The 18,207-nt window shown below is 46.9% G+C and overlaps 1 protein-coding gene across 5 annotated transcripts in view; it reads right to left on the minus strand.

Moving 5' to 3' along the window:
• The window catches only part of ABLIM3 (actin binding LIM protein family member 3), a 131,270-nt gene that overhangs the window by 53,143 nt on the left and 59,920 nt on the right, over window positions 1–18,207 (minus strand). For all 5 annotated transcript variants that reach the window (XM_043465022.1, XM_043465021.1, XM_043465024.1 and 2 more), the window contains 4 exons: window positions 16,203–16,386; window positions 13,850–13,962; window positions 6,994–7,120; window positions 2,992–3,085 (listed from right to left, as the gene is read on the minus strand). In XM_043465022.1, coding sequence (XP_043320957.1) covers window positions 2,992–3,085; window positions 6,994–7,120; window positions 13,850–13,962; window positions 16,203–16,386 — 518 coding nt within the window. The remainder of the gene's footprint in view (window positions 1–2,991; window positions 3,086–6,993; window positions 7,121–13,849; window positions 13,963–16,202; window positions 16,387–18,207) is intronic.

An 18,207-nucleotide genomic window follows, 5' to 3' on the forward strand; every position in this document is an offset into this window, starting at 1 on the left:
GAGGTGGCAAGAATACACAGAAGAACTATACAAAAAAGATCTCCATGACTCAGATAACCACGATGGTGTGATCACTCACCTAGAGCCAGACATCCTGGAGTGTGAAGTCAAGTGGGCCTTAGGAAGCATCACTACAAACAAAGCTAGTGGAGGTAATGGAATTCCAGTTGAGCAATTTCAAATCCTAAAAGATGATGCTGTTAAAGATGCTGGGAAAGATTGAAGGCAGGAGGAGAAAGGGATGACAGAGGATGAGATAGATGGTTGGATGGCATCACCGACTCAGTGGACATGAGTTTGAACAAGCTCTGGGAGATGGTGAAGGACAGTGGAGCCTGGCATGCTGCAGTCCATGGGGTTGCAAAGAGTCAGATACGACTGAGAGTCTGAATGACAACAACGACAACATGCCACTGACCCCCACTACTTGTGGGTGCCCCCTGCCCACAATTCTGCAGACCTGACAAGTGGTTCTCCTGAACGTGACCGTGTCCCACACCCCACAGCTTTTTCTCAGCCTGTATATCACTAACTGCTCTTGCAGAATCTGCTCAACACTCTGATTACTTCCCATCTTTTCTGGAGTTCTGTCCTCTCACCACCCCTCCCCAATCTTACCCAATCCTGCATCCCTTAGCGCTCCTCCTTTTTTTCTGACTTCTCAGTCTCCTTCTGCACTCCTGCAAGCTGCCACTCCCCATGTTATCTTCAGCCCTCTTCTCTAAGAGGGCTGATGACTTTCAGGGTGCTATTATTCAAGTCTTAGCATTTTTGAGACTGTTCCCTGCAGGCCTGAGCTTTGTCCCTGACCTCTGGTCCACATTCTCATTGTCCTCTTGAAATTTTCCTGGAATTTCAACCACGCTTCTTCCCAAAGGGAATTCATGTGTTTCTGCTCAGATCAGTCTTTCCGTGCCATCTGGACTTCTGCGATGGCAACACCAGACTTCCTCTCATCTGGGCTTGACACTTGGGTTCAACCTCTGGCCTCTTCTCCTTCGATGGCTGCATCTACAAGTGGCCCCATGGTTGCAAAGCTACTGGAATTCAACTTCCACAGTATTGTAGACAGGCTGATTAATCCTGCCACTGTACCTCCCAAGTCCTTTTTGGGGGGTCGAGGTCTTCTTGCGGGTCTCCCGCTTCCAGTTTCCTTCCTTTAAACTTAGCCTGTGGACATCATGTTATTCTCCCTAAGGTGCAGCTCGAAGCAGGTCACTTCTACTTGACCTTTCCCCAACCCCCTGCTGTCCTGTGAATTACAGACGCCTCACCCTGGTATCAGGCCCTCAGAAACCTGGGCCCAAATCCTCCATGTACTTCTGTTTCATGCTTTTTCTCCACATTGCACTCCTACTGCTCCTTGGAAATGCCTGATGGCTTATCCACTCTGTGTATTTATCTTATTCTCTGATTCCCTATATAGTCTTTTAATGGAAATCTTAACAATGTTGTTCTTTGGTTTAAAATTCTCCAATGAATTTCCACTGCATTTGCTATAAAACATAAACTCCTAAACAGGCCTACAAAGCTTGATATGATATGCCCTTTATGATCTACTCCATCTTCCTCTAGCCCTGATTTATAGAACTCAGCCACACTGGCCTTTTTCTCTGTTCCCTGAAAGGGTCAGGCTCATTCCTCCTCTAGCCCTTCACATGGCAGCTTCCTTCTCACCCTCAGGGCTCAACTACAGTGCATCTCCTCAGAGTCCCTTCCTGGCTGCTACAATTTCTCCTGAGCTGAGGCTCTAGGATCCTTCTCAACACACTGCTGACTCCAGGCAACTTTGGTCTCCTGGCCAGATTTGTCAGAATTAATGATTCTGTTCACAAGCCCTGACCTAGTCTGTTGTCCCTCAGCCACTGTCAGATGAGAAAATGTGGGCCTAGAAAGGCAAAGATACTCACCCCAAAATCTGAGCATGAGTAAGCAATTGAGTCAATATTAGCACCCAATTATTTGTACTATTAGGCTACTGTTTTTCATTTTTTGAGATTTGAACAAAATCTGTACTTTAGTTAATAATACTGTATCACATGTTAATTTCCTGTCTTTTAAACCAACAATATTTCTTTGTATTCTCAGAACTGGATTAGGAGTTTCAAGCCTCATTCAAGTTATTTTAATCACTAATAAATTTTCTAGACTTTTAGCTGTGATTCTAGATGGCAAAATACATGAAACTATATCAAAATTTTGAGTGAATATAAATTAGAAAGCTTTTGTATACATATACATAAATATAATATATATATTTTAGAAAACTTTATAGAATTTTTGCCTAGCAAAAAGATTTATGACATTTCGATTCTACTTGTTTGACAGGATGAATAGAATACTAGGCCACTGCTTTTCATTTGCACCAAACTCTTTCCTGCTTCTGACTCCTCAAGGTGGGTGGTCCCAAGGCATAGGAAGACAGCTGCCTGGGCCCAGGGCGTGGGAGGGAAGGCCAGGAAGGCCAGCGAATGGGAGCTCAGGCAGGGGCTAGGCAAGGGTGCTGCAGGTTGTCTGTCACTGGCAGAGTGAGCTGTGCATCAGAAGCAGAGGAAAGTTGTTGCCATGGTGATGGACCAGCCAAAGAAGGGCTTAGGGAGCAGGCTGCTAGACAAGCTGGTTCATAAATCAGCACATTACTGAATGCTTAAAAAAATAAAGGCTCTATCCTTTAGGCAGGGCAAAGAAGAAAATCATAATTGTCACTCCCTTGTAATCTATCTGGGTCTGAATCCAGAGAAACAACCGACATTTCCAACACATTTTTTGAACAAGGAGTAATTTCGTCCAGCTTCTCATTTGGGGGGTACCTAGAGAAGCAAGGTTATCTGCTCAAGGTCATGTAGCAAGCTAAGCTAAGGCAGAGAAAGCAGGGGAGGGAGAGGCTAAGGAAAAAGGGGTGTGGGGTGACTTTCCCCTTCTTCAGGGATGACTCTGCGGGGTCACAGGCCATCTGCTCAATCACCTTGATAGTTACTTGTACCCACTCACCTCCAAGACTCTGCCGCTGATGTATCGGTCACAAGTCTCGCACTTAATGCCAAACTGGGAGTGGTAGTCAGACTCGCAGTACGGAACGCCATCCCTGCAGAGGAAATCCACACAGGAAGAGGAAATTAGGGGGGTCCACGGGGGTGTCACGTGGAACTTCCCAGACCCACAGATAACTGTGACTGGACCAAGATTAGAAGCACTCAGGTGGCTGTTCAAAGTGAAAACTGCCCAGACACCCCTCAGATCTACAAGATCAGACAGTCCCTGGGGTGAGAGGGCTGGGGAATCTGCATCTTGACAAACTCCCCATGCATGCCTGGGAAGCACTGTTTCCTGCTGGCCATGAGGGTCCCTCACTCTTTTTTCCTTGCTCTCTCCTCAGATTTTCTAGACCTACTCTCTTCCCCTTACCCTAAAGGACTCTTTTAAAAGGTCATTTAAAAAATAAAACTTCCATTTAGAACAGGTAATATCTGCATTTGGCACACTGCAAAGGCACAAGGGGAAAGTCTGCACCCTCCTCTCAGTCTCTCCCAGTTTCCCTTCCAGGAGGTCATCAATGTGATCAATTTTTTGCATATTCTTAAGGGTTCCTCTTCTAACAAAACACTGGTACAAAAAGAATCATATGACTGTGCTCCTGAATCAGTAGAAAACAGGAACCCTTGCCCTCCCCAATCACTTCCTAAGTGCTCCATTCTTGCCCAGTGCTTAGAACTTACTGGGCAGTAATAAGATTATTGTTAGTTATTCTTACACTATCCCTACTACAGTAGCCATTGATATTTACTGCTTGGTATGTGTCGGGCTCTCTGATGGTATTTTACATAGGTTGTTTCATTTAATACTTGCTGCTGTCCTATGAGGTTGGAATTAGTGTTCTCCCCATTGTGTGGATGAGAAAGTGAAAGTGAAGTCGTTCAGTTGTGTCCAACTCTTTGTGACCCCATGGACTATATATAGCCTACCAGGCTCCTCCATCCATGGGATTTTCCAGGCAAGAATACTAGAGTGGGTTGCCATTTGATCTAGTGCTAGTTCAAACCCACAAGGTCTGGTTTCTCAGCAGGCTGTCATGAGAATTAAAGGATGTGACTCCAGGGTGTCCCAGGGCTCAGCAAAGCACCTGTCCTAGGGGATCCCCATGATGGCTGACAGGAGTCCACAAAGGACGTTTGGGCTCAGCTTTCAAGGGCCAACATGGAGATGACTGGGGACATCAAAGCACTCAGCCCAGCTCGGGCCCTGCCTAGCTCTAGGGCCCAGATCTGATGACATCTCTCTGAAGTGCCAATGACATCTTCTGTATGGAACAGAACTCACTCACATGCAGAGAGGCCTTAGACCAGGCACATCCACGCTGCTGCCCTGCGGGGACTGCTAGGAGCCTACCCTGGGCAGCAGGGCCATCAGTATTTCCTGAAGGAGAGGCAACATTGAGGACTGGTGCTCAGCAAAGTCAGGAGGTGACACAGTTGTTTGTGGGTCCATGAGACAAGCCTCCCTCACCCTCAACCCTTTTACACTCTGGGGGGTGGGAGGGTTACCCTGCAGGGGCATAAAGTCATTGGTCAGGAAGTGGGTGCAATGAACCACCAAAATTTGGGTATAAATGCCAACACCTCCTAATTTGGACCCAGGCAATCTGCATCTTGACAAGCTCCCCATGCATGCCTGGGAAGCACTGTCTGCTGCTGGGTGAGGTCTTTGGGAATTTGACATACATGATTCTAAAAAGAGGCAGAGGATAAAAATTAATCTTTACTGGGTATTGATTAGGTACAAAGCACAGATCTCTGAACCCTATGAGGGTTCTTCTTCTCAGCCCTGTTTCTATAAATGAAGGAACTGAGACTCAGAGAAGCTGAGTCTCTTGCTGAGGTCAAGTGGGCTGGGCTTCTGACCGGGGCATCAACACCAGAGCCGGCGCTGCTAAGCACCTTCCACTCTGCTGGCAGATGGATGAAGAGCCCAGAGCCCGGCTGCAGAGGCCTAAGGCGTGGTGGGTAATCTGGGTTGGACCTGCTCACAAGGAGCTCTGAGCAAACTCTTACTCCCCCAGAGAATTTGGACTTGAACTCACAGACTCAAGGACTTCTGGCTGGCATCTCACCAAGGGAACACCTTACTTGGCAGGCACAGAGGTGCATGCCAAACTCCCACTAACATGCGTTCAAAGCGCTCGGGCTGTGACCTCAACTCACCTCTGTAGCCTTGGACTTCACCTGTGCACACACCCGAGTTCTAGCAAACAGGATGGATGTGGCCAGCACCTCCCTGTCCTTGCCCAGGCTGAGCATTCTGGCTACAAGCTTTCCTTCTTTGCATTTTCAAATCTTATACACCTTTTCAAGGTCCAGCCCAAATATTACCATCTCCCATAAAGCTCTCACATATTCCAGATGCCACTTCTGCTAGTTAGAAGTGAACAGTCACAGCCACAGCCAGTGGCTTAGACCTATGACACAGACAAAGGTCGTTTGGCTAGTACCTACCTCCCTTTTTGACAGCAGCAGTACCTTGCCTGCGTTCTGGGAACCACCCCTTCCCACTCACAGTTACAAAGGGCTGCTCTCTGATTCAAGGGTTTAGATCCTTCTGGCCAGTGACTGGTCAGGGATGGGCATGTGAACCAGTGGAGGCCAAATCAGAGGCAGCTGTGGGACTTTTGCTGGAGTTCTTGGGAAAGAGGCCTTTCTCCCTCTCTGCCAGGTTTATGAAGCTGCTAGAAACAAAGCTTGGAGTTGCTGGTAATCATCTTTGCTACCAGTTGGGGAGGTCCTGCTTGAGAATGAATCAGACACAGAGGAAGGCAGAGCTGAGAGAGACAAGAAAGTCTGGGGAGAGGGTGCGGCTTCTGAAAGGCTAATGACAGCTTTAAGTCTCTGGATTCAGCCATGCCAGAAGCCAGGAATGCCACTGGCCTTCCCATGAGTCAATAAACTCCCATTTTTGCATTCAAGGGAGTTTGAGTTGGGTTTTCTGTCACTTCTGATTGGAAAGGTCTTAAAGAACAGAACTTCTCTTGAGCTCTGAATCACATGTACCCTGGAGTCATCATTTTTTATGCATACAGCCTGTCTCTCTTATTTCTTGATAGTAGAACCATGCATGCTACAACTTTAATGCTCACTATATCCTAGCATCGGGTCAGAGAGTGATACTAGAAAATGTCTGGATCATAGTGTAAAAAGTTCTGAGGGCTCATGGCCCTAATTTTTTTTTTAGGTACTTGAGTATGTAAATATGGTCATAAGGACCTGGCACAAGGGGCCTTGTCTAGTGTTCAGTGTCGCGGCCAGGCTGTCTCTCCTGACAATTATGTGTCCATCATCTCTTATCTCATTTCATTCAACAACTGTATTATCGACGTTGGGTCAGGCATTGTGCTACAGGCCGCAGTCAATTAAACAAAGTCCCACCGTGGTGAGAACAGACGCTAAGTATAACCACTGCGGCAATAACTTCCTGAGACTCAGTTTCTACAGCTTTTCAAATAGGGGGTAACACCTCATGGGGGTAGTCATGGGGCTTGATGTGATAATTTGTACAGAGCAGTTAGTACAGTCCTTGTCCATACTAAAAGCTCAATAAATGATAGCTAATATTATTATCCTTATAAACAGGTAACATGGTTAAGTATACAATCGCAAATGGTGTTGGCCTACCCGAAGGAAACCAATAGGTCCGATGAGGGCCGCTGGGAGGGCCAGTGTGGAGGGCCTGTAAGAGGTGGTATGAAGCCAGTTCTGAGGGGAGGGTATGGGACCTGAGACCAGAGGAAGGGTAGGAGCAAGCATGCTCGGAACAGAGAAGGATCTCAGAACAGGGGAAGCACCGAGTGAGGGCCCAAGGTGAGTGGGGTGCTGTTTGTGGCTGGAGTGTGGCAGCCAGACAGAAACGGGGGGAGATGCTGCTGGTGCCTCAGGCCAAGGGCCATGTGGGGCCAGGCCTGGGGGAGTGCAGAGGTCAGGCAGGCGGGGCAGGGGAGAGACCTACTTGCTGATGTACTCCCCGGTGAGGATGACGCTGCAGGTCTGGCATTTGAAGCAGCTGACGTGCCACTGCTTGTCCAGAGCCAGGAGCGACTGGCCATGCTTGATCTCCTCCTTGCACCCGGCGCAGTCTGCAAAGACAAGAGGACCCGGTGAGCAAAGCACCTTGGGCCCTGGGACCCTTGCTGTCGTCTCGCGCCGGAGTCTAGGCAACCCTTCCTGAACGCTGGCTTTTCCGTAACTGCTCCCACCCAGGCACCAGCACCAGTTGAGACTACGTCAGGTGAGGGAAAGGCCAAAGGCACCTTGGGAGGTGTGAGGGAGAAAGAAAGGCCTCACAGGGTTCCTCCAGAAAGTTCCTTGCTGGTCATCCTGACCATGGTTCACCCAGAGAGGACCCTGAACTGCTCCTAGCCTGTTCTCAAGTTGCTAACAAAGCTCATGCAACTCTCAGTGACCTGGGGAACTGCAGCATCAGTGTCACCTGGGAAATTGAAAATGTATAGAAATGTGGGCCCCATCCAGATCAACTGAATTTTTAACTATTTTATTTTTATTGAAGTACACTTGATTTACAATGTTGTATTCATTTTAGGTAATAGCAAAGTCATTCAGTTACACACACACACACACACACACACACGTAATATATTCTTTGTCAGGTTCTTTTCTATTATAGGTTGTTACAGGGATTAAATATAGTTACCTGTGCTATACAGTAGGTCCTGTTGCTAATCTATTTTATATGTAGTTGAGTGTATCTTTTAACCCCCAAATCCTAATTTATCTTCTTCTTTCTCCTTTGTTAACCATAAGTTTTCTATGTCTGTGAGTCTGTTTCTATTTTGCAAATCATTTGTATTATTTTTTTAGGTTCCACATAAAGTGATATCATATGATATTTGTCTGTCTCTGACTTATTTCACTTACTGTGATAATCTCCAGGCCCATTCATGTTGCTGCAAATAGCATTATTTCATTCTTTTTTATGGATGAGTAATATTCCATTGTATATATATACACCACATCTTCTTTATCCATTATCTGTTGATGGACATTTTGGTTGCTTGCATGTCTTGGCTATTGTGAAGAGTGCTGCAATGAACACTGGGGGGCATGTATCTTTTTAAATTAGAGTTTTCTCCAGGTAAATGGCCAGGGGTGGAATTCCTGGATCATACGATAGCTCTATCTTTAGTTTTTTTTTGAGGAACATCCATGCTGATCTTCATAGTGGCTGTATCAATGTACAATCCCACCAACAGTGAAGGAGAGTTCCCTTTTCTCCACAGCCTCTCCAGCACTTGTCATTTGCAGACTTTTCTTGACAGCCATTCTGACCGATGTGAGGTGACAACCTCATTATAGTTTTGATTTGCATTTCTCTAAAATGCAGAAAGTTTGAGCAACTTTTCATGTGCCTGTTGGCCATCTGTATGTTTTCTTTGGAGAAATTTCTATTTAGTTCTTTTACCCTTTTTGACTGGGTTGTTTATTTTTTTCATATTGAGCTGCATGAGCTGTTTTATACATTTTGGAAATCGAGCCCTTGTCACTGAATTTTATCAAGATCTCCAAGCCCAGCAGAGTTTGAGAATCCCTGCTCCAAGCTCAGTTTCTACTTTTTCTCACCTTTAGGTTCGTACGCTCAGTGGTTTGTGATTTGTGTGCTTTTGGTTAAACCTATTCTCTTGCCTAGCACCGTGCTCAGCACACAGTAAGAACTCAGAGCAGATGTGCTGAATGAGCAGCCCTTCTAGCACTCAGGCAAAGGATAGAACTTACCATGCACACCTCCTCCCTTATGTGACTACAAACCAAACATCTGCCTCCCCAAGCAGTGAGGGTTAAAGACTCATGAGATTGTTCCAGGGCAGAAAGGCACCCTTGCTCTCCATTTCCGTCACCCTGGGCCATGCGCTGAGGCCAACAGAATGTAGGGGGGCCCAGAGGCTGCCTGTTGCTCAACAATGTCTAGGGAGGGGCAGGAAATGGAGGCAGGGTCCGAGGTACTTGGGAGATGCTGGGAATTCAGGCTTGGCCGACCGGATGTCCCACTCTGGAGGAGGAAAGGGTCAAGGGGCAATGTTTACCAGAGCACAGGCCTCCTTCTTGGCACCAAAGGCAAATGCACACTTGGGAGCAGTAGAGGAGGAGAGAGACAGCACAGCAAGTTGGGAGAGATTGGCTGAAGCTCTCATCCAGCTGGAAGCCAGTCCTGGAGAAGAGATGAGGTGTCTGTGTCTCTAGGAAGGGGGTGTGTCCAGCAAGCTGTGGAAAGTCTGGGCCCTGATGAAGTGTGTGTACCAGTCAGCTCCCACAGTCCACGCCTCTTGGCTACACAGCACCTTTCCAATGTCTCTTAGCACAAGCTGGGGGCAAGAAGGTTTCCCATTGCAAAATGCTTCAAGTCCCAGGTCTTCAAATGGGGGCTGGCAGAACAGATTTAGGATTTCTTTCTTTTCCTTTTTTTTTTCTCCTGGAATAAGTCAACTTCTACTCCATCCCAATCAGCACAGTCTTCAGAACATCATTGTTTAGAGGTCAGTACCCCCTCTTCTTTTATAGACAGACGGCCTCTGAAGTGACTTGTCTGTGCTCTGTATAGGAAAACCCAAGGGCTCAGGCAATCTGGTCCAGCTTTCTAGGCCACAGGTGCTGAATTTGTGTCTCTGTGGGCCTTCTCGATAGGGTTAAATGATCCCACAGAGGCTCAGAGTTCACATCAAAGTCCCACCCAGCACAGTAACCCTCAGCATTCTCAACAGGTGGGCAGCTCACCCCCTCTTGCCTTTAGACAGGGAAGACTGTCATGATAGCCTTTTTTATATGAAGCTGAGGCCTGAATTCTTGTGACACCCCCTATTTTAAGCAACCAAGGATTATCTACCTCTTACCCTAAATGTGTTTCTTCAAGTCTTTCATGACAACCACAGTTTCTCTCTTCTCCTTTATCTCCTGCACTTCACTTTTCCTTGCTTGACATGGTCTGAGCAAATTCACTTGTGGATTCCATGGAGATAGACAAGTTACTGGCTAACACCACCATTGTCCATCTTTTCAATAAAACTTACTCAAAGAGTTGCCTCCTTTTGTGGCCACAAAAGATTTGAGTTCCATCTCTTTAAGTTGCAGTGACATATCTGAGATGAAATTGGCATCTTGAATTAAAATTTAGGAGATGGTACAGTATAGTGGTTAGAGGTTGAGCTGAGAGGTTAGAGTGAGTGGAGAGAGGCTGGCCAAGGGGAGAATCCCAGCTCCCCAGCTGACTATTTGTACAACTGTTAAGGTCCAGCTTCCTCATCTGAACATCTTCCTTACACCACTGGTGTGAAGATGAACTGAAGTCAAGCCTGGAAGGACTGTGCACAGTGCCTGGCATGTATGTACCCAATAAGTGGTTCTTATCATTATTATTCCACATTCTCATGGCTTTTAACTCATACTCTGTGCATTATCCAGTTTCTGATATGAGGTCAGAGGCAGCATGTCTGCTGTAGGGAAGGCCTGCTAATTCCTCCTGAGAATTCTGGCACACCTATCCCACATTTCTTTTTTTTCATATTATATTGCTCACCCTCCACTCAACTGGCTTCAGATGAAGGATCTTTACCAGGATCTTTTCCCCCCTCTTCTTCCAACTTTCACTTATGACCAACATTGGAGCCTCAGGCACTGCATCCAGGAGCCCATGGACCTGGTGTAATAAGCAAGGTCAGGACACACCCTGTCCCAAGTGGATTCTGCCCAGCCAGCTGTCCACTCCATTCCTCATACATTCTTCTTTATTCCAAAATTACCACCTTCAGCTGGCAATAAGCATGATGCACCTGCTCCTCCTAAATCCCTCCATTTACTGGAATCTCTGAAGACCCCAGACAGTTATTTTTAGTTTTTTCCGACTGTGTCATTCATTACAGCAAAAATAGGTGGGTATGTGAGTCATAGCAAGCTCCCCACCTTGTTTTAGGCAACTAATCCAGAAAGACAGGACCCTTCCTATTAGCAAGTCATGTCTCTGGTATGGGGTATTAAGGGAATAGGCTCCAAAGCCAGACTTGCCTAGGCTCACACTCTGGTTCCATTACCATTATCTGAGTGACCTTGACACTCTTAGAGTATCTGTTTTCTTATCTAAAACCATTGCTCTTGTCTCTCTCATAGAATTGTTGTAATGATTAAATAAGATGTTATGTATAGAAAAATTAGTGCAGTGCTGACAGTAGCGATGGCGGTGGTTTTGGTGATGATGGCGATGGTACTGCTGCTGCTGATTCTCTGCAGTGAGGTCTATGCAGTGCCCGGCACTAGGAACAGTCAATGTCAGCAAAGGTGATGGTAGTGTTGGTGGTAGTGGTGGTGGCGGTAATGGTATTCAATATGATGCTGGTGGTTGTGGAGATAGTAGTGATGATGGCAATGGTATTGGTGGAGGTGGTGATTTTGCTTCTGCTCCTGATTCTTCTCAGTGGGGTCTGGGCAGTGCCTGGCACTAGGAATAGTCAGTCAATGTCAGCAGTGGTGATGGTATGTTGGTGATCATGATGGAGGTGATAATGGTGATTGTGTTGGTGGAGATGGTGGTGATGCAGCTTTTGCTCTTGATTCTTCTCAGTGTGGTCTGTGAAGAAACAGTTCTCCTGCCTCTGATAAATAACATGATTCCCATCTCTTGATAGTTCCAAAGTATTCGTAATCTCTTCTGAGTAGATACTGCTCCTGCTTTTCCACAGTGTCTTGGCATTTCAGGAATGAAACTTCACACTCCTCTGGCTCAAAAACACAGCAAGTTTTTCCTCCTTCATTTTCCTTTTCCAAGCTATGTTCTTCATCTTAGCACTCTTTTGAATCTTGTTTTAGTTCTCTCCATCCTTGGGGGACTCAGAAGCCCTTTCAACTTCCCCTTGAGTCAGGAGACTACTTTGTGTTTGCAGCATGGACAGTGACCACTTTTGGGGAAAGAACATTTCTCTGAAATATAGGCCCCATAGATCCACACATTTATGTCTAGACTTCGTGAGTAGCAAGATGAGCCATGATCCTAGGCATTGCCCTGGAGACTGCCCACATGCTCACTGTTCTTCTGTACTGACTCTTCCTTCCCTTCTTCCACCTCCTGATCTGAAGAATTATGGTGGAGACATTTAGTGGCCTCTCCTCGTGGACATGCTCCCATGCAGGCCTCCAGCACTCAGCTTAGGAAATCTTCCACTTGCCTGAGATCCCCAAGGCACACAGTAACACACAACACAAGCTGAGTGAAATAGCAGCAGATTCAGGAATTTATTCTCAGTTCTCCTTTGGCATGTTTTCTAGATTAGACCGCCAAGCCAACAAAACTCCTCATTTTATATTTAGAGAGCAGTTTATACACTATGATATGTGTTAGTTTGATTGTCAAATACAGATACATTTGCTTTCCACCAAGTTGGGTAAACTGAGCCACAGGGAGGCTGCATGACAGGTGTGCATCACAGAAGGAAGATAGCCTCCTGACTCCAGCTGGCTTCTCTCTATGATCTCACATGTGGTCTCTCTGGTATCTGGGTACCTGAGCAGCATCAGCCATGGTCCTGTGGTCCTGCATCCCAGCATTCCAGACTTGCTGTCATTCTGGATGATGCTTTCAAGGAGTTATGAGCGTAACCTATGTGCACTCAGCCTCAGAACCTCGAGATGGAAACCTGTTCAGAGCAGCAAATTTTTCTTGGTCCCCATCAAAGACACTGAAGGAAGGTCTGGGAACAGGTCTGAATCAACTGAAAGGAGGGAAGGATGATGGAGGGAGCCCCCCCACCCCACAGGCTCCCTTGCTATTGGAGCCTCTGAGAGCTGAGTCCTGCTGACTTGGGGGAGGTGGTTCTGTGCTCGCCCTTCCCCTCAAGTGGACACAGCCCCAGCATGCTGACTCTGCTGGTGCCATGGCCGACAGCCCCCACATGGCGCAGTGATGCAGCACAGGACGCTAATGGGCTTTCATTGATTCTGCCGACAAGGCCAGTGAGAGTGTCATGTAACACGAAAGAATGCTGGAGCCTAACCTGGCTTACGAAACCCTGGGTGTGTGTGTGTGGGCACATGCGGTGAGGGGTTTTTGCAACAGTGATTTAGATACCTTACAGCTAGACAAGTTGGAATGGAACGGACATTCCACAAATCAGAATGACTGTTCTAAGGTACATCTCTGATCCTCAGCTCCCCTCCATGCCCCAATCTGTGTTTTAGTGATAGAACATGACCTTTGTGAGTAGTTCTCAGTTTTAGGAGCAGTGAATGAATCATTCAGGAAGCTTATTATGATCATATATTTCTAGGTCTCATTTCTACAAGTCCAAAGTGGGCCTAGCAATCTGTATTTTTGCCAGTTTTGCAGTGAAGCTAATGCTGCAGTCCACAGGACACACCCTAGAGACACGAAGCGCAGCCCTTGTGGCTTTCTCCCATGCTCCCTCTTTTGCTAAGATATGTCTGCATATAGTTTTTTAGTGGAATTTGTACAAATTGAGAGCCACTGGTGGAAAGCACCTGATCAGCTCTGTTGGAGTGCTCCGGGCAGCCTGGACCAAAGGGGAGATAAGGAGGCCCACTCATCCCAGGAGAAACACCCAAGCGGCCAAAACATGGCCCAGGCCATCCCTCTTTACTGTTGGGCAGCCTGTTTTCCCTACATTTGTATGTAGGGAAACTCATGAGTCTGGGCTGTCTGCCAACTGGGTCATACTTCAGGAGTCCTCCAGGGTGGGAACCGCCCCCACTTCCCTCCAGGTTGCGGAAGGGAAGTGGTTAGTGAAACTGGGACAGGGGAGCCCTGGGAGATGTGCTCGCAGACGGGGAGGCTCCCGGCAGGGAGGACTCACGGCTTGGTCCACGGATCTTGATGGGCTTACTGCTGGTCATGGACTGGGAGCACGTCTGACACAAGCATTCCTTCCCGCTGAAGGTCACCTTGTCTCCAATGGGGAAAGGCTTCCTGTGAGGAGGAAGAAGAAATTCAACACCTCCTCTCCAGAGGGCTCTGTGTCTATAGGTGACTTGACGACATATGCTTGAAGATCTCTGGTAGCATACACAGCACATATAGAGTACCAGCTACATTCACAGGCTGTTCCCGGGGCAGAGCTAAACCACTCAATCAGGATCAGGACCGGAAGGAGACCCAGTTGGGCCATTTACATGATTTTTAAACACTGGGGAAATCACAACACTATTTGAGCTTACATTTCTCTTCTATACAAAGGTGGTGGTGGTGGCTTGGTTGCAAAGTCGTGTCCAACTCTTATGACCCCATGAACTGTAGCCTGACAGGCTGCTCTGTCCATGGAATTTTCCAGGCAAGAATACTAGAGTGGGTTGCCATTTCCTTCTATACAATAAAGAGGCTAAAAACTCGTCCCAGGGGTGCTTCCTCCTGGAAGGATGTCTTTCCAACTTGACCTATCCCTGTATGTCAGGAAGGACTCAATTCAGTTTGCCAAAACATCCTCCTTTTACTCCCCAGGAACCTTAGATGTCCACAGAGAGCCTCTTCCTCTGCTCACCTGCCTTTGAACAGTTGGGAGTTCCACAGCTCAGGGATCTCAAGCTTGTCATGTCCTGCCTCCCTAACTAAATAAAAACTGCTCAGACCCCTCAGTACAGCCAATCCCATCACGCAGCAGCTCTTGCTCATGTAGTCTAGAATGCCTGTTAACATGGGTTCTGAGCACATGGCCCTAAGCCTGCAGTGGTTCTACTGCCCTTACATTAGCGACATGAACAATGGAGGGAGTGCTGGGGAGGGGTAGCTGAGCTCTCGTCACAGCACAGGCACTCACTACCAGTAAAAGGACATGGATCATGACCTTGAGAAGACACCTCATCTCCATGGGGCTTCACAAAACCTCCACTTTATACTATATGGGCCCTACTGTGCAAACTTTCAATGGTTCTGGCATTCTAGGACCTAAGGACCAGGTTTTAAGGGCTGGATAAAAGAATGAATGCCACTGGGTGATATTTTCTTAGGGACTGTGGCATTAGTCTCAATCAAAAACCCCAAGTGGTTAATTACTCTAACTGGTAACAAAGAGGTGGTTATTTTACGAGAAAAATAATTAATCTATAGATTACTTTCCCTATTAAAAAGTGCATACATATACTCCAATAGTGCTTTACTTATGACTTTGAGCAGTCCATTAAATGTTAAAATATTGGTGGACAGGGTTGAGGTTTTCTTTATTTTTTGTCTTCTTAATATGGTATTTGATATACAGTGGGTCCTTAAGGTACATCTGCTAAGTTAACAAGTGATGGGGATGCTTGGGTTGGGGAGCAGGCAGATGGTGAGCTTTCCATCACCTATCAAAGGTCTTGAGAATGGAGAGAGTAACATGGAAACATATACACTACCATATGTAAAATAGATAGCCAATGGGAATTTGCTATATGACTCAGGGAACTCAAACCAGGGCTTTGTAACAACATAGAGGGGTGGGATGGGGTGGGAGTGGGAAGGAGGTTCAAGAGTGGGGGACATAGGTATACCTATGACTGACTCATGTTGACGTATGGCAGAAACCAACACAATATCGTAAAGTGATTATCCTTCAATTAAAAATAAATAAATTGTAAAGTCTTGAGAAGGTGGATGATGAACATTATGATAAAGAAAAGAATAACAAAATCAGACACAATTTGGTACCAGTCACTGAGCGAAGGTCTCTGTAGGTACTGTCTCATTTATCTTCCTGAAAACGTTATGAAGTTGGACCGGTTTTGATGACCATTTTACCAATGAACCTGAGGCTTACAGAGGTGGGGTCACCTTCCAGGGTCGTGGAGGAAGGCTATAAATAGACATCCCAGGACCACATGTGGCTGAGGATGTGAGAGCCTGAACCAGACCCATGGATTCCACACTGAGTCTTGAGAGGCCATGGTACTCAGTGGTTCCTTTGGGGCCTTTTGATGGGAAGTAGGAGATTTGAGTGCAGGGGCTCAGATCTTTACTCTGCCTTCATCTTGGAACAAACTAGTGTTTTGTGTTAGACGACATCTAACAGACAGGATTCAGCTGCTACATGTTCAAAACCATTTGCTTGTCAAGTCCTTCCACCCCTGAGATTCTAGGAATCAAAGTGTTCACCCCAAGATCTGCCTGGGAAAGGCCATTTCTCCCCTTCCCCAGGCACCTAGGCAGAGGGTCCCAGCCCTTGCTGGCCACCCACTCACTTGCACAAGCTGCACACGAAGCACTTGGGATGGTAGGTGCGGCCCAGCGCGGAGATGACCTCGCCTGTGATGAAGTCCCGGCAGCTGTCGCAGCGGGTGCCGTAGAGTTGCTGGTAGTCCTGGGTGCAGATGTACTCCTGGTTCTTGAAGAAGAAGCCCGACTGGGCTAGGCCACAGCCACACACTTGAGGAAACAAGGAGGGAGATAAAGGCAGGTGAGTCCAAGGAAGGGTCTGCAAGCAGGAGGTTCTTGCTGGGGATGAGGCTGGAGGCTGACTCAGTTACAAGCGACCAGAGAATGGTGACACATGGGAACTCATGGGCCTCTGGGGCCAGTGCTTCCTAAAGGACTGTATGAAGGTCACTTGCATCAGAATCACCTGGCAGACTTCTGGAGACTCCCTGGGGTTGCAGAGCCTAGGCATCTGCATTTTTAGCACAACTCCCTGGCTGACCCTGATGCGCACTGACAACAGCCATAGTGTACAATCCTCTTAAGATATACGCCATGCAGCTCACAATGCAACACAGCTGGTGATACCATGATTTAATAAAAGAATCATTTGGTTAAAAATTTCCTGGGCATTTCCTATGTGCACGAGTCTGTGCTAGATGAAGACAACTTAAGATGTCAATGGGATATATGATTTAAAGATTATAATCTGTTCTCATCATACTTTATAAAGTCTTTTGGGATATGCTGGTGGACAAGATGAAGTAATGTAGGATGGATAATAGAAGAGCATGTGGATATAATTATAGGTGTCTGAACAACTGAATCATGGGGGACCCCCTCCCCCAAAGGACTTAGAAATGTGGGAAATGAGATTTCCCTCTGAGAGTTATGAAATCAACACATAATGGGAAGAGCAGAAAGAGGCTAAGTTTCTTTCAAGATATCGAATGACTCTCAGGGCCACCAGAACTGCTGAGTATATTGATCCAGCTAAAGCAAGGATGGGTCAGCCAGGAAGGGACCAGTCAGCAACAAAGGAAAGCATCTGGAGAGCTCTTTCAAATCCCCCTTGTTCAGCTCTTTCAAATCCCCCTCATTCACCAAGTGACTGTCTGACAGTTTGACTTTCTACATAGGTTGCCTTTGGGAAGAAGCAGCTGGTCAGGGCAATGTGAACTGATATAACAGACAGTCACAGCTCTTGTTTACGGTAACAAACAGGCACTTAGCTTTAATACACTGGTTTCCCAAAAATGTTGTTAGCCTGACTCAGCTTTATCAAGTGTGATCCATGGTGGGGAAACCAACAAGATGGTTTCCAAGCCTCTAAGTGCAAGGACCTGGCCTGGACTGGGTGACATCATCCCAGTAAGTACCCTCTCATCTTTAATATGCCAAGTTGTTTTCCAAAAGCAGCTTGGTTAAAGGTAGGAGGGACTTCCAGTTGAATGTCAGAAGTATTTCACAAGTGTTTATTTAATCTGCAGGCCAGAGGTAGGATTAAAGGGCCAAGGTGAGGGAGTAGGGCAGCTTCAAAGTGAATCATGTGGGACTTCACATGTCACAGCACCAGGGGAAACATCTAGGTCAGTGACAGACTCTCCTCTGGGAGTCTGAGCACCTGGTCTCTGGTCTTGTCACTGCCACTAACTCTCTGGGTGACAATGACCTTGGCCCTCTGTAATCTGGGGCCTCTGTTCACTGCTATGCAAAAAGCAGAAACTGGGCAAGAAATGACCTGAGATTTTCTTCTGATATTGACATCCTGTGAGTCTAGAAGGAGAGCTTTCTTCATGGCTGACTATGTGCCTAAACATTTAAAACTCTGTATGAGGTAGAGCTGGAGGCCCATAGAGACCAGCCCTGTAGGGCTGACGGGTGGAGGAGGTGGTGGTGGAGGTAGCAAGCGGGGAAGGGTCCATCTTTCATCAGGCTTCATTTTCCATCAGGCTTCATGAAAACTCATCACATCAAACAATGCCTGGTCTGGAAGGCAGGCAAGGCCAGAGGACAGGCTGTTCTGGAGTGTGCAGGTGGCAGATCGATTGA

Source organism: Cervus canadensis, chromosome 4 (assembly GCF_019320065.1).
Source record: "Cervus canadensis isolate Bull #8, Minnesota chromosome 4, ASM1932006v1, whole genome shotgun sequence".
In the NCBI taxonomy this organism is placed as follows: Eukaryota; Metazoa; Chordata; class Mammalia; order Artiodactyla; family Cervidae; genus Cervus; species Cervus canadensis.